This window comes from Diprion similis, chromosome 1 (assembly GCF_021155765.1).
Source record: "Diprion similis isolate iyDipSimi1 chromosome 1, iyDipSimi1.1, whole genome shotgun sequence".
NCBI classification, from domain to species: Eukaryota; Metazoa; Arthropoda; class Insecta; order Hymenoptera; family Diprionidae; genus Diprion; species Diprion similis.
Window position 1 is genome coordinate 16,646,334 of NC_060105.1, and position 14,719 is coordinate 16,661,052.

Here is a 14,719-nt window from a genome sequence, read left to right on the forward strand (position 1 = left end):
GTTATCAATGGTTACAGTATTTTATATTCTACCACAAATATATCAACTAGTTGAAATTACGCCCTATTTTGCGTTGCATCACCATTAGGGTTAAACCATTTTCCGGCGAATAAAAAAATTACGCGCCTGGGGGGGGGGGGGGGGGGGGGCAAAGTGGGCTCCTTTTTTGATACCTCAAAAAATTTGGGGACAAAGTGGGCTCTCTGAAATTTTCGAAATAACAAGGGCTGAAAATAAACACCTCAACTTTTTATTAAATATGAATTATTCGGAAATCATATGAAAACTAAACGTTTTATTCTGATTTTAGGAATTATTTTCTTAAGGGGCCCACTTTGCCCCACCCTCCCCTGTAGTTTTTAATGTTCTGCAACATACGCTAGTTGCGACGAATTCGAGGGGGACACTAAACTGGTTTTTCTTTTTGGTATTCGTAATAAATTTTATTACATTTTATTTGAATCCACCGAATCATTGATCGAATAAAGAAGATCAGTGAGGATACATGGATGCCATTTAGCGGTAAAAAGCGGTCTTATTCAATGTAGTCACAATGGTATAATTGTAAGTTATGTTTTCATTTATTATTGAATACATGTAAATTGAAATAAAGTACATATTTCAGACTGATTCTATTACCCTCAGACTCTTGAACAATATACCTTACAATTTTATGTTTTCGATAATGTTGATTGAATACTGTAAATATGTTGATATTCATCGTGAATTGAACAATTTCATCATTTGAAAATCCGCCCGTATTTGTCGTGTAACCGAAGCATCGACTGTCCTGATTCTCGTTTTCGGGGACTCTAAAATAAATCGCAGTGAAAGGCTTCGGTAATTTGCCAGTGGTTAGTTTGATTTTATTCAATTTAGTCTTTTATTGAGAACGAAGAACGAGTTACTTACCGTAAAAGAGTACTTTTTTGTTTAAAGACATAAAAAAAGGCTTCATTTCAACTGGTTGATAAATTTGTAGTAAAATAGAAAATACTATAACCGAGGAATAAGGTAACGAAAATGCTTGCCATTATTTTGTATACTCGCAATCAATCTTACAGCTCTCGGAGAACTCTCAAGAAACAAAATCGTAGAAATATCTCAGACAGTTCTGCACCTGATGCTCCTTGTGAAATCAGTGAAATAGTTGTTTGATTCAATTTTTCGGTACACATCACAGTGGATTAATTACAAATAGACACCCCGTATTACTCGTGAACCGTGAACCGTTGACCGTTTACCCCACGTTAGGGAGGGTGGGGGGGGGAGTTACTTTTAACCTCTGCAATCTCCCGTGAAGTTTCAACAAAATCAATGCAGTGGGATCTGCGCTGCGTTGGGGTTCTTCTTAATTTTAATCCCAATATTTGTAAATAAAATTCTACTCGAGTCTAGCGACACGTCGAGCAATTTGACCCTGATCGAGATATCGAGGCGAAATGACTAGCCGAGCTATTAAGTTACAGGGCATTCCAGGGTGCACCAGGAGTGCTTTCTATAGCTGTAATGAATAACAGGAATCGCTTTGTAGGGCGACGTAAAGTTAATCAAACGGCGCACCGATAGTTGAATAGAGTTCGATCAGGAATGCAGAGGGATGTTATTATTATTGCGTCAATATAACCGGAGATACGTTACACCCGCGAAATTACAAGCTCGGTTATTTATACGTCAAGGGAATCTGAATACCTCGCGAGTTCATTACTGCTATTTTAACATATGTAGATGTGGCGACGCGGTATGCGCTAAGCACGTGGGGCAAAAACGAGAATAGACCGCAATGTCGTCGCACGCGTTAACATTGCGGGAACTACATAGGTAGGTAGGTAGACGAGTTGTTGGCAGGCGCCGCAAAGCCTTGACCTTGCCTTCCATCCATGCGCCTCGATCCTTTCTTTCCACGCTAGGATTCGTTAATTTTTCATCAGCTTTTGCTTCTCACAAGGAGTGGCCGTGCAATAGGATAGAGAAATTTTATCGAAATAGAATTTGACACACTCTTGGGCCGAAATAAAGAGACCCGTATATCGGCGATTCGCTGAAATGAGCATTCGTTAACGCGATGTAGCAGTCCTACCCTTACCGACCGAGCGAACTCATCCGTTTTCTTCCTATATTGAATGGACAAACGAACGGAATGGGTTGAAATGATTACATTCCTTGGTCGGAACCTTCGGCCGTGCGCCGTTCTGATCGCGAGAGAACCTTTTATTTAATAAATTATTGTAATCACTGGTTTTCGTCCATATTGCATCAAAACAGTCTCACGATGGCTCATTGAACTTCTCATTCTTTTCGCTCTGGCAGAAAGTCCCTGAAATATGCACTTTTTGCCCCTGAAATGCGGGAGATGTGGGACTAGCGACACGTGTAAAAAAAACCACACATTTTTTTGACGATTTTCTGGATATGAGTAACCTTCTTTGATTTCGCTAAAAAAAGAGCTGTGTACTGTCAAAATTTCAACCCATTCCGTTCGTTTGTTTATTTAATATAGGAAGAAAACGGATGAGTTCGCTCGGTCGGTAAGGGTGGCACTGCTACACCGCATTAAGACCGGATTACACGGCACGTGGTTCGACGAGCTTGGCTCAACAAAGAGTTGTGAAAAATGCACTGTTTCATTAATGCATTATCCATTTAATTATTCGCTAATTTTTCAATGATTAGTCTATTCCTTGGTCACTGTGCATTTTTTTGCCTATTTATATTGGGACGTCGCTGCATTATTCTTTACACATTCAATGAATAATGCAAATTCTCCCTATTGTGCACTATTTCAGTAATTAATAATGGACATCACTGCATTACTCATTACACATTCAATGAGTAATGTAATTTTCCCCATTATACATTACTTTGATAGTTAATATAGTGATAAAATGTGGCATAATTTGAATAATTGATGAATCATAGTTATCAATAATACGGTTATTTGAAAATTATTTAACTGCAAAGCTGAGCATACTCAGTATGATTTATTTGGGATGTTCCAGTCGTTACTCTGACGTCCACAGTTATATAGGTACTTTTAAGGAAATAATAAGACCTTGCCTAATAAGAGGCAGATTAAAATGAATTATAAGTAGTAATCTTCGATATTGTCTTTTGAAAATTTTATATTTCTTAATCTGTCGATGTAGTCAATTAATCCATGATATTTTATATATTCTAAGTAGAAATAAATTAATTCGATTCATTAGCAAACTATTTATGATTTTTCAAATAAAATAAAAGTTGGGCCCTTCTGCTGTGTAGCCACAAAATGCCATTTCGTTTATAAATTTTTGATAAAAAACCGAGTAAAATAAAAGATACTTGCCGTAATGACATGCTTACTAAATTATTTAAAAAAATAATAGAAAAATACGACTATCGTTTACTCAAACCTATTACTGCAGTGATGATTATTGCAAGGGGAATCCATAAATATACTGTCACAATAATTATAGCCCATTATTTTGGTAATGATTATTGCAATTCGAATCCATGACTCATTAGTTTGGTGACGGTTAAGGGAGTGCCCTGGTCGATGTCGACCTTGACTTATATATCTCCAAATATCGAAGTCGACGTATCTCAAACAAGATAAGAGGCCTCAAAGCCGCCTAAAAGCCGAACAAAAACACTCGAATGCATTTTGATTTGTCGCAGAAATAAAGAAATAGTATAGATTCTACGAAATTGCAATAGTAAATTCGTCGAATTCATGCCATTTCTTCATTTCTGCGTCAAACAAAAATGCATTGAAGTGTTTTTGTTCAGGATTGCTTTTGGAATGGGGCTGTTAGCCCCTTTTTGTATTTGTGATACGTGGACTCCGAAATGCAAAGGTTATACGTCAATATCGAAATCGACCAGGGCACACCCTCAATGCGATCCGAATCCATTACTCATTACTTTGGTAATGGTTAATGCAATTCGAATCAGTTACTCGTTACTTTGGTGAATAGTTAGTGCAATTTAAATCAATGATTCATTACTTTAGTGATGGTTAGTGCAATTCGAATCAATTATTGAACATTTGGGTAATTATCAATTGTATTATAATCCATTGTCAATTATTCAAGTAATTAAAAATCCTGATTTCGATGTATCACATATTATTTTGATATTGAATAATGCATTATTTTTAAATTAACAGTTTCGCATTCTTGATCACGAGCAAAGCTCGCCGATCCACGCGCTGTGTAACCTAGCCTTTAGAGACGCATAGCATATTAATACAGTAATATAGTACAGACGAAAAGACCGTTGCCTCCTTGTTGCACATGAATCTTTCTATAACAAGAGTAGGTTATTGCGTTTTCTCACGAAGCATGAAATTGAGGTTAGGGTCGCGTAATGTCAGTTTTGTTTGCGATAGCGTATGCGCGCAGTACAGAAAAGACTGCTCTTAACTCCTAGTAGTTAGAAGCACAGCCCTCCACGTCCTATCTAAATGCCTGTAAGCCAATTGGCACCTAAAGTGACGCAGCGGAACATGATTCCGCTAGGAGCGTTGGAAATCTGCTGATTCCTCGGGCGGTGGGGGATCTCATCCTTACCTTTTAATCCTTACCATTCTTACGATCCTTACGAAGTGCGGTTGTTTTACAGATCAACTGGAACTCACCAAGCAAGCAGAGTGAGTCGGTCTACCAGCGCCGCCTAGCAGACTTAAAGGGTTGTCGTTAAAAGTAGTCTTTTTTGCATCCCGCGTATGCGCATTCGCAGACTCACTCTAGCATCATAGAAACGTGTGCCTATACAATAGCACATTTCGTAACGGGTATGGATACCGTTTTTTGACGAGGCGCGAGGTTTACGTATGTAACACGTGAGTTAAAAAACCTTAACCGTACGAGTTTCGACCCGTAATTTTTATCACGAGAGCAAAGACATTTCGACGAAGTCGTGATTTTGATGTTAGAGTGGTAACAAAGATATTGAAAATCTATTATCGACATCTTCTGAAGAACAATCTGTTTTTCTGGGAATTCGAACAAAAGATGATTTTAATTTTTTTCTCATCAATACCTATGAAACATAAATATTCAATGAAATCTGAGAGTACGTTTTGAGCAGATTCTCAGGAAAATGGAACCTTTCCAAAAGATATTGAAAATAGACTTTCAATATTTTGTTCTCGCTAAAGAATGCCCGTTAAAGTGAATCGCCGGAATACGAGTCTCTTTATTTCCGCGCAAAAACGTGTACAAATTCTTTTTTTTTATTCGGCCTCACCCTGTCAGACATTGTTGCAGATGGTTGCCTTTGTTGTTAGCTTTACAGTGAACTGTGATAGGCAAAATTTGGCTCGATTAAACTTACTCCAGGCGGTCCGACACCGGCAAAGGGTTTTCGAAAATGACGGCCAATGGTACGCTAGAAGGGTCACGCCAATAGGCAGCCTGGAGGTCGTCTTCCGTGTCGAAGATCATGAAGTTCAGAGGGATCTTCACCGGAGTATCCCACATGGACATCCACAAAGTGTTCATGGAGTTGAGAAAAGTCTGGAAAATAGATGTTCGACCTCAGTGCCTGATGTTGACCTCGCGTGAGCGGTGAGTGTAGGATGGGAAATATTATGCGAAAGCATGTCGCGAGTGAAGAGACCGAAGTTTGGCTGAGCTTAGAAAAACTACTTTGAATAACTAAGGGCGGAGGGTGAAAAATCTTGAGCGACAGTGGAGTCGCAAGTCGCTATTGATCCTTTCGCTGATAACTTACAAGGGTCTCGGTAGTGTTGGGAACCACTGCGATCGTGTGGTTTTGCGTTTGGCTGAAGTCGTCGAACACGCCACCATTCACTCGCGGCGTAGTCATTGCTGGATAATTTGGGTTGGGTATCAAGACCTTGACGATAATCAGTATTCCAAGGGTGTAGAGCGGCAGAATGATCTCCTGTAAATGAAAAGTGTATATGTATAGAAAATGGATGAAATACGACAGAAATCCGAAGAAAAATGTGCTGAAATCGCAAGTCTGCGAGCTTCGGTGCAAGCTGACATGAGGAACGAGAGAAAATTGGTATTATAGTATTATCCTTCAACGGCAAAGCTCTCTGTGGCAAAGCGGGGCTTCGTTGTCACGAAGCGTTGAGGTTGCTATGGTAGTCAACAAGCGGCATCCGGCTCTCTTCACTCCGATTTTCCGCTCCCCAGTTTGACGCTTCGCACCGAAGAAGCCCCGGCTTTGCGGAGAGTTTAAGCTCTCGGATCACATTTGTGCAATGGTGTGACGGCGCGAAGGGCGGAGGGAGTGATGTCGTTCTTTGTAGACATCGTGACGGAGGACTCGTTCTACGAGAACCTAACACTGGGGATCGTCAAGATTTTGGAGGGCACCCCGTGCGTGAAGAATGTCCAGGTCGACAGGCGGCCAGGGTGCGATAGGAATGCTCTGGTGAGCTGGGAACAGAGGCATTGCTGCGTTATGCCCGACGACCTGAGAAACTTTTACGCGTCCATTGACGGGTTCCTGCTCACTTGGTCTCTCGAAATATCAGGTGAGACCTTCGCTCTTTGATGTGATCAATTGACTGCGCCAAGAGTGCTGGATCTCGGGTGATAAGTAATTGCAGCCACTTCTTTATTCGATGAAAAGGAGGAGAAAAGGTCGGGGGTTGCCAATCACGAATAAACCGCGATCGACCTTTGAGTCATTCGATATCCATCCAAAAGACTGTAGAATATCCAAATTCCCTGAAAGAGCGATTGCAGCTGAATAAAGAGTAAAACGTTTCCCAACCCATCTCCGGATTACATATGACGTCCCTAATTTCAACTATTTATTTCGAGAAGTAAATGATTCAAATTCATTTACGTGGTACACGTGTGCAAAATATTAAGATTGCCTGCACGACTCTTTGCTTCGTACCGCGTTTGTTGGTGCTGCAGGCGTTGTATCTTCAGCATGGTGCACGTTTAATTATTTCGTTGAGTTAATTCTGATCGACTTAGTCGCATGTAAAATTCACAACCAAACCACAGGGAGAGGAAGGCGGTGAGCATACGCCAATACAGCTTTAGCTACAGAATGAGCTTAGACCTAAGTATGTAAGTATAGGACGGGTACAGATAAGAGGAACGGACTCGATGTTATTTTGAACAAAATAATGGTTTTTTGTTCCTGAAATATTTTTTATGAAGTTTTTGAGTATTCATTGTCAGTTCTAATCATTGGTCAGATTAACCCTCGCCGCAACTGAATAAATTTTGAAGATATAGGGTAATCCACTGAACTCCAACGGACCTTAACGTTTTTGATCAAGCATTGGTACCTAAGCTTTTCTTCAAAGTTATAGTATTCTCTGATTTAGCATTTTTTTTTAAATAGTCTTAGTTTACGAATATGATAACTTGACGAATACTCAATGTAATACTGTTTCGTAACAAAATCATTGAAAAGAATCGATTTCTGATGACCTAACCTCCTCAATATTTACACATATACACTATCTGTTACTGTAGTCAGAATATGTAGTCTGAATAATTATTCGTCAGCACAGACTAGACGTCAGGTCTGATCTCATTATCTTTAACTTCCGTTTATTGACTGCAGGGGAAGAATTCCCCCTGGGACGCCTAGAAGTCGGAAGCTTAGGAGAGCTGAAGCGGTTCGTGGGCACGAAAGAGCAGCAATCCGAAGCGGAAGCCAGCCTCGCCGAAAACCCCGATCTTCCGTCGTTGAGCCCGCGTTGCAGACTCTTTGAGCTAGGCCACTGTGGGAACAGCAAAGTGTACCTCGCCTATGTCAACCCAGAAGAAGATCCGGGGATCTGGCTCCACCACGAAGAGTCTTCGCGCTGGCTTCGCCTCGCCGACGGTTTCACCAAGTACTTCCGAATGCTCCTGATCCACCTAGGTCTTCCGCTCTGGCAGTACTGTGCAACGGGTCTGCCCATGCCCACCTGGGTGGAGCAGATATATCTTCTCGTCGGGCCGAATCTCCTGCCAACTACCGTCAAGCCTTCCCAGTCCGTCTCGCGAACGCTGTGGAACGAGGGTTCGTCCAACGCAATCGACCCCGCGATATTTAAGAGCAAGGAGAGCAAGCAGCGGAACGCCCGAAAGAAGTAGTCGACCTTCCTCGTCCTTCCGAATAAAGTTGAGCGTCATCGACGAGACTGACTCTCTCTGTGTTGTCTCTGATCCCTTTTTCTCACTTTTTTCAACCCCCGCATCCGCGTTTGTACACTTGCCTGTCGGTTTCTATTCCCATTGAAATTGGACAAAGGTAGGGCCTTGGGTGGCGTGCAGTCGCCGATGCGGTCTTTCGATATTTCTTTTCTGACAGAATTCCTTGGCCTAATTGGCACGAGACTTGGTGGAAAAACTTTCTCAATAAATTGGCAAACTATGGACACGCGCTGACTTGGCACCTTGGTTCACAGAGAGAAATATCCTCGAGTAGAAATATACAATCTTGTTGCTTCTCTCACTGGGATGGAATTGCGGATTCCGGTTTGTATGATACTTATCTGGAATTCAATTTTGACGGATAAATTCTGGTTTTTAAATGGTCAAAGCGTAGAAATGCACGGTCATCTTTATTGCAGCTTCTCGTTTATTTAGAGCTCTCACTAGATACGTAACAACTGCTTGGATTCTTGATGGAAATTCACACTTCTTATCCACTTTTAAAGGTGTTGTGTTATTTTAAGTGGCTATGGTATTCATAGCAGAAAAGCTTTCCTAAAAAATGGATTACAGGAACATATTTCGTTACGTACGAAGTAAAAAATGAAATACATGAAATACAGTTAGCGGCATTACAATGTGATTAGTCTCACTATCTAACTAATGCGAGTTGTCTCACTATCTAACTATACGAGTTTCATACTTTTCTTGTGGAATGTTTTTTGTAGGCTTGAAGAGCGCCTGTAGCTCTGTTGCTGCTTTATGTGAACCAAAAAAAATATACTCATCATGGTAATCCTGATCGATAAATAGACGTCCATTAACAGTGTCTGGAACGATACAATTGCTATTCTACCTACCAGGATCAATACTTTTCACTGCACATTAGCATTACTCTTCTAATATTGATAATCGGCAAAATGATTACCGTCAGTTTACGAATCGTATAACGACCTCTCGTGAACGTAGGTGGAGTATCGATCCCGCGTTTGAGGAACATCAACGTTAGATGCCTCTACACAGTATGTTTCACTTTGTATGTATAAAAAGAAGCCAATATTCATATGCTAACGATGACCGATTGTACCAGACAGTGGTACAAATGAAAGTCCGATGGTTTGATAATATAGTTTCGTGACGCCTGCAACGACTACTTTATGTGAAAATTATTTATGGGGCGTAAAAATTTACCACAATTTTTAAATGGTTTCTTCCTCTCTATACAATGAGACGCATTTGCAGGCTATCCGCTAGGTAACTCTGTTTCATAAAAAATAAAGCAAATCATTACATAGACTAATGATTGGACAATGAGAAAATGGTGCGTTTGAAACCCAAACAAAATAAAGTTTAAATCGGTATCAGATGTGATACGTACCGCCGTTGTTTTTCGCTTATCTCGTTTCTTCAAGAGGAGATTCCGCACGAGCATTGCCCGTAGCTGAGACATGTACACCCCGAAGGATCCCATCCTCAGCTTGACCTTTGTGTCGACGTCTGCAACAACGAAACGAAAAATATTTTAATCATGATGCAAAAATAAGGAAAGAAAGCAACTGAAAAGCAGAGCTATAGCTGTAGACGAACTAGACTACTCGAGGTACCGAAGTATGCTACAAATGAGTCTGCTGATATTGGATAAATTTCCCGTCAACTTGCACCGCGTGTTGATTTCCAGCGGTTAAACGACCGCCGGTGCTTCATTTACACTCACTTTCTGTTTCGTTAACGTACGCAATTTGCGTGCTTTTCTGACTATTTTCCTCAAGCGGATCTAGATGGGATCTAGTCCCTGATTACTTTTGCCGTGAAACTTCTGAAACGTTTATTTTTTTTTTAAATAAATTACTATTACATTTGGACTCCATCTTGTTATGAAGGATTCTTCCAATCGTTTCCCAGACAGCACAAAACTTGAAGTCGTCAAAAAGATGTATAAAGGATGTCTTATGCACAATTTTCTGTTGTCTATGAGGCACCAAGCACATCTTTTAGGAATGAAGATAACTTTCGGACACAAAGATTTCTTTTAGGCGCCAGAAAATGACGCGTAAGACATCCTTTAGACATCTTTTCGACGAGTTCAAGTTTTATGCTGTCTGGGTTGTACCTGATGAAATTTAATCTATCCTTTCGCTGTCAGTATCGCATACACGGAGTTTTATTTCTCAAGGGACTTTATTGTAAGAGCAAGATTTAAGAGCGGGTTGAAATTTGGTCCGTCTATAGCTCTGTTCCACTAATTGTACAGCTCATACAGACATTTTTTAGTCCCGGTGCTTGATGGCATAGCTGTCACGAAACCATTGAGTGTAAGACTTTCGAATTTAATGCGGATTTATTATCTTCAAATCGGACTTTTTTTCGAATTTTGGTTTATCGTTATGGGCATAAGTTGGTACTGGGGTTGAAACAAGTGTATCTTGGGATTCCTTCGCAGAAATGCATAATATTTATGTTTATAAGCCTTTTTTCATTGCAGTTGAAGAATTAGAAAAAAAATAATAGCAAAATATTCAAAACTGGCAAAATTATCTGAAAAAAACTTGCGTTCATCTGAATTCAAAGCAAAACAAAACTTTTGTATAAGGTTCAAGAGTTTTTGAAAATAGAGTCGGTTTAAAATATCAAGTTTTGTTAACGTTTTGCCCCAAATAATGGCCCTCCTTAGAACGACATATATGCCTGTCACATTGAAAATTTTACATAGAAATCTTGACTGATAAGATTAAATGCTAATTTTACCCTTCAAACCCTTTGAGCGAGAAATAAGATACTGGAATATTTTCACTTAAATTAGACCAACGATTCTCAACTACAATAACGTTAACGAAATGTGAAATTTTAAATCAAGTTTAATTTCCAAGAAACTTCAACCCGAAATGAAGTAAAAGAAAGATCATATAGGGGAGGGTGGGGCAAGACGGCTTCCCTAAAAAATTTGGCCAAAAAATGCTGTTGTTGTTTTTTTCCAAATTATCGTAAATTTTATGTATTTACTTATTTTGAGGCCAATGTGAGCTTTCTGGAGCATGCCAAAAAAGTTGTCTCGAAAATTTTTTTTGATTTTTTTCACTGTTATAGATTTAGAGAATTGCCCACTATAAAACTAGGATTGAAATTCTTCAAATAAATAACAGTTTGACATAAGAGAAAAAAAAAAAAAGATCGAAGGAGACAATCGATAAAAAAAATGTGATCTTATGCTTAAAATTGAAAAAACTGATTGAATTGAAACATGAATTATTTAAAAAATAACCTTAAACGAAAGAGTATTTCAAAACAAAAATTTTGACCCCCTCATTTTTTCGAATCGCTTTATTTTTCAGAAAGTTATAGATAAACGAAAAAAAAATTGAACCTTTTTCCAAACAATCCTTACGGGTGCATTTTTTTAAAAGAGAATTTGATAAAAATCAGGTGAGCTCCTTGTCATGAGCTCAAAATGAGAAAAAAATATTAGCAAATTTAAAAATACAAGGTCCAGCAGTCAATGGTTTGGCTTGAATGCCTCATATGCATTCTATGCTCGGTTTAAACACTCTTTCAAAGAATTTTATGTCTGAAAATAGTATTTTGGTAATCTCAGTAGCCATGCAAAGGATTTGCAACAAATTTGAAGCTAATTGCTATGATACAAGTCGGCTAAATTTTATGACGTTTTCGAAAATGCGCTCAGGTCAAACGCAAGTTGCGAAATGTCTGAGAACAATATTTTTGGTAATCAAATAACAAAAACTATGTACAGTTTCAAAATCAGACATATTGTGATGATGACATCTGGCTTTTTTTCACAGCAGAAATCACCCCCCGCAACTGTGCAAGGGTTCTGAAGGTTACTGCTCCCTAGACGCGTTTAGGCTCATCTAAACTTTCGATTATATGTGGTTTCATCCTTGTTGGGATGAGACATGGTTTTGGTAACTGGCTCTCGTACTATTACGAAATTGCCATTACTGAAGAGGGCCATGGAGTTAATGACTAAAAGTAAATTTGAAAATTTTCATCTACTCTTTATCTTTACAACAATAGCAAAACCCCACTCGAAACTTCAAGGTAGTAGTCTGATAACTTGGGTTGGAAGAATCGATTATTTTTTGCTTACTTATTTCGAAAGTAAAATATATTGAGAGTAAATTGCAAAAAATTTAGACGAATTTCGAAATATCGAACTATGTAAGTAAGATTTTTTTAAATGTGTTCTTGAAATTTTAAACGCGTTTTTCTCGAAATAACGGTCGGTCCGGGTAATAAAAAAATTTCTACCCAACCGATTGGGCTTAAATTTGGATATGTTATTCTACTCATCAATAGCTCTCGCAGGTACTAGGATTTTTTTTTCGTCCCTAACTTTCCATTTTACAGCCCGATGTCCGCTGAAAAAAGTCAAGTCACAAGATTTCTTGGACTCCCTCTCTCACTTCTTACGTAAGACTTCACCTATAGTTTTCATTTATAAGCTTCAAAGTGTATAAATATGAACACATTTACGATTGAAAAAAATTATTCTGAAATCAAAATTTCCACAATAACAATATATAAATGAAATTGTATATTGAAAATGAAAAAATAGATCTCATAGGTAATGGAATGTCTAAATAGGAATTTTTTATACTTTTTGAAACTGCCCTCTAATTTTCTATGCGATTTTTGTTTCCTGAGACATCAGTGTACGGACATTTTGTCTCAATGGAAAATTTCTATTATGCACATTCCAATTTGTAAAATATTACTTAAGAATGACTTTTGCCCCCCCCCCCCCCCCCCCCTACTCCGAGATAAGGTCATGTATAGATTCTTTAACCCCCCTCCCCTCCCCCTTGGGACCCTTACGTAATCAATGAATTGCCCCTAAGGGGGCATATCCGAGTGGGATATGTTAAAATTCGGTACTTTTTTATTTTAGTTTCTGAAAGTTTGAAGTATGAAGAATATTGCGTATAAATTGCATGATGAAATTCGAAGAATTATCGAAGTCGTCGCCGATTCACCGAATTTTAAACTCGATTATCTCGGAACTACGTTTTCAGAGTCCGTGTTTAGGATGTCTCGAAAACGACACGACCAATTTTTACCAAATTTGGACACAATGTTTTGGTACATTTTGTCTCGTTCGCTGCGTATGGTTTTTTTTTTTTTTTTTTTAGTTAAATTATTTTTTTTTTTTTTTTGTGGTACAAAAAAGGTGTTAAATTTAGTCCGGAAAACGAACGTTAAAGTCAAAACCTTCACCGTTTCGTTAAAATAAAGAAAAAAAACTGTACGTAGCGAACGGCTCATTACATTATATTTCAAGATCCCGTTGGAATTTTTTTATTTTAGATCAACCGACTGTCCAACATGTACGGAACATGTTTTACACCGGCCACTGTAACAAAGCCAGGAGTGGATAAATTTTGATAAAAAAATTTCTGAATATACCTTAACGTACAAGCTTTGAAGAGAAAAAAAACTGATGGAATCGAATAGATATTTTTTTACATAAAAATTCTTGAAATTGAGCAATCAGCGTGTGAGAGTTTTATTATTCATAGTTTCAAGAACATTTCAGAAGTTTTTCATTGGAATCAATCACAAAATGGCAGTATGGTGCGTATATGTAGCAAAGGATCACGTTTTCAATCCGGTGACGTAAATTCCTCGGTCAATTTTTATCTGATTGACTTGAAATTGTGACACAATCTTCAAAACTTGTTTATTGATTTAACCTCACGACTGGATTTTTGATTTTCAATCTCATTTTTTTTTTACGTATAATTATTTCTACAATCTTATCTTCTTCTAATCTAATCTTAACAGAAAATTTTTGTTCTCTTAACATTTGGGCTATAAGATTGAATCCGAAAAGGTGTTTTTAACGCTAAAAATTTCTTTTACCTGCTACAAATTAAACAGTGATGTCGGAAGATGCGCCAACGCAAAAGCCCTCGAGTCCGGAGTCGTTCGCTACTTATATGCACCATGTCACTACTTTGTTATTAATTTCAGTGAAAAAATGCTAAAGTGTTCTTCAAACTAGAAATAATAAAGCCTTCGAACTCAAATTGCTCTAAAGTGTTTTATTTTCCTTAAATAAAAAATAAAAATCTCCTAAATAGAGGTATAACTTTAGACCTCACAGCTGTACCCCCCCCCCCCCCCCTTTCGTCTCTAGTACACACGTGTTGAGGCCAATTGTCGTAGCATGTTTTCAATATATATAGGTTACATAGGTACTTAGTTATGAGCATTGTTGAATATTTTATTACCTCCTTGCACACAGCAGTTGATTGTTTCAATTCCTTATCGAACTTTTCTCTACACAGGTCATAATTAACAAACTGCAGGAGTAAGATTCGATGAATTTATTATATATTCTTTATACAGGGTGAGGCATTTAAGTTGACAAACGCGAATAACTTGAAACCGAAGTGTTTCCGAGAAAAATATTTCAGACAAAAATTTTATCATCTTTGTAGCGGGATCTAATGGGTGTAATTTTTTTCAGGTCAGTGGGAAAATTCAAGGACATTTGAAGGTCGAATTCGTTTTTTCAAACGGATACCTCTATTTTATGTGAGAGAATAAGCCATTTTTGTTGCATTTTGTAGCAG

The 14,719-nt window shown here is 38.4% G+C and overlaps 2 protein-coding genes across 3 annotated transcripts in view; one reads left to right on the forward strand and one right to left on the reverse strand.

Moving 5' to 3' along the window:
• LOC124404300 (cholesterol transporter ABCA5-like) overlaps window positions 1–14,719 on the reverse strand; it is a 53,302-nt gene that overhangs the window by 19,281 nt on the left and 19,302 nt on the right. For both annotated transcript variants that reach the window (XM_046878331.1, XM_046878340.1), the window contains 3 exons: window positions 9,505–9,623; window positions 5,716–5,889; window positions 5,317–5,498 (listed from right to left, as the gene is read on the reverse strand). In XM_046878331.1, coding sequence (XP_046734287.1) covers window positions 5,317–5,498; window positions 5,716–5,889; window positions 9,505–9,623 — 475 coding nt within the window. The remainder of the gene's footprint in view (window positions 1–5,316; window positions 5,499–5,715; window positions 5,890–9,504; window positions 9,624–14,719) is intronic.
• On the forward strand, window positions 6,063–8,111 carry LOC124404314 (tubulin polyglutamylase complex subunit 2). Its single transcript, XM_046878352.1, has 2 exons — window positions 6,063–6,493; window positions 7,549–8,111. The coding sequence occupies exons 1-2, from the start codon at window positions 6,250–6,252 to the stop codon at window positions 8,064–8,066; spliced, it is 762 nt and encodes a 253-aa protein (XP_046734308.1). The 5' UTR covers window positions 6,063–6,249; the 3' UTR covers window positions 8,067–8,111.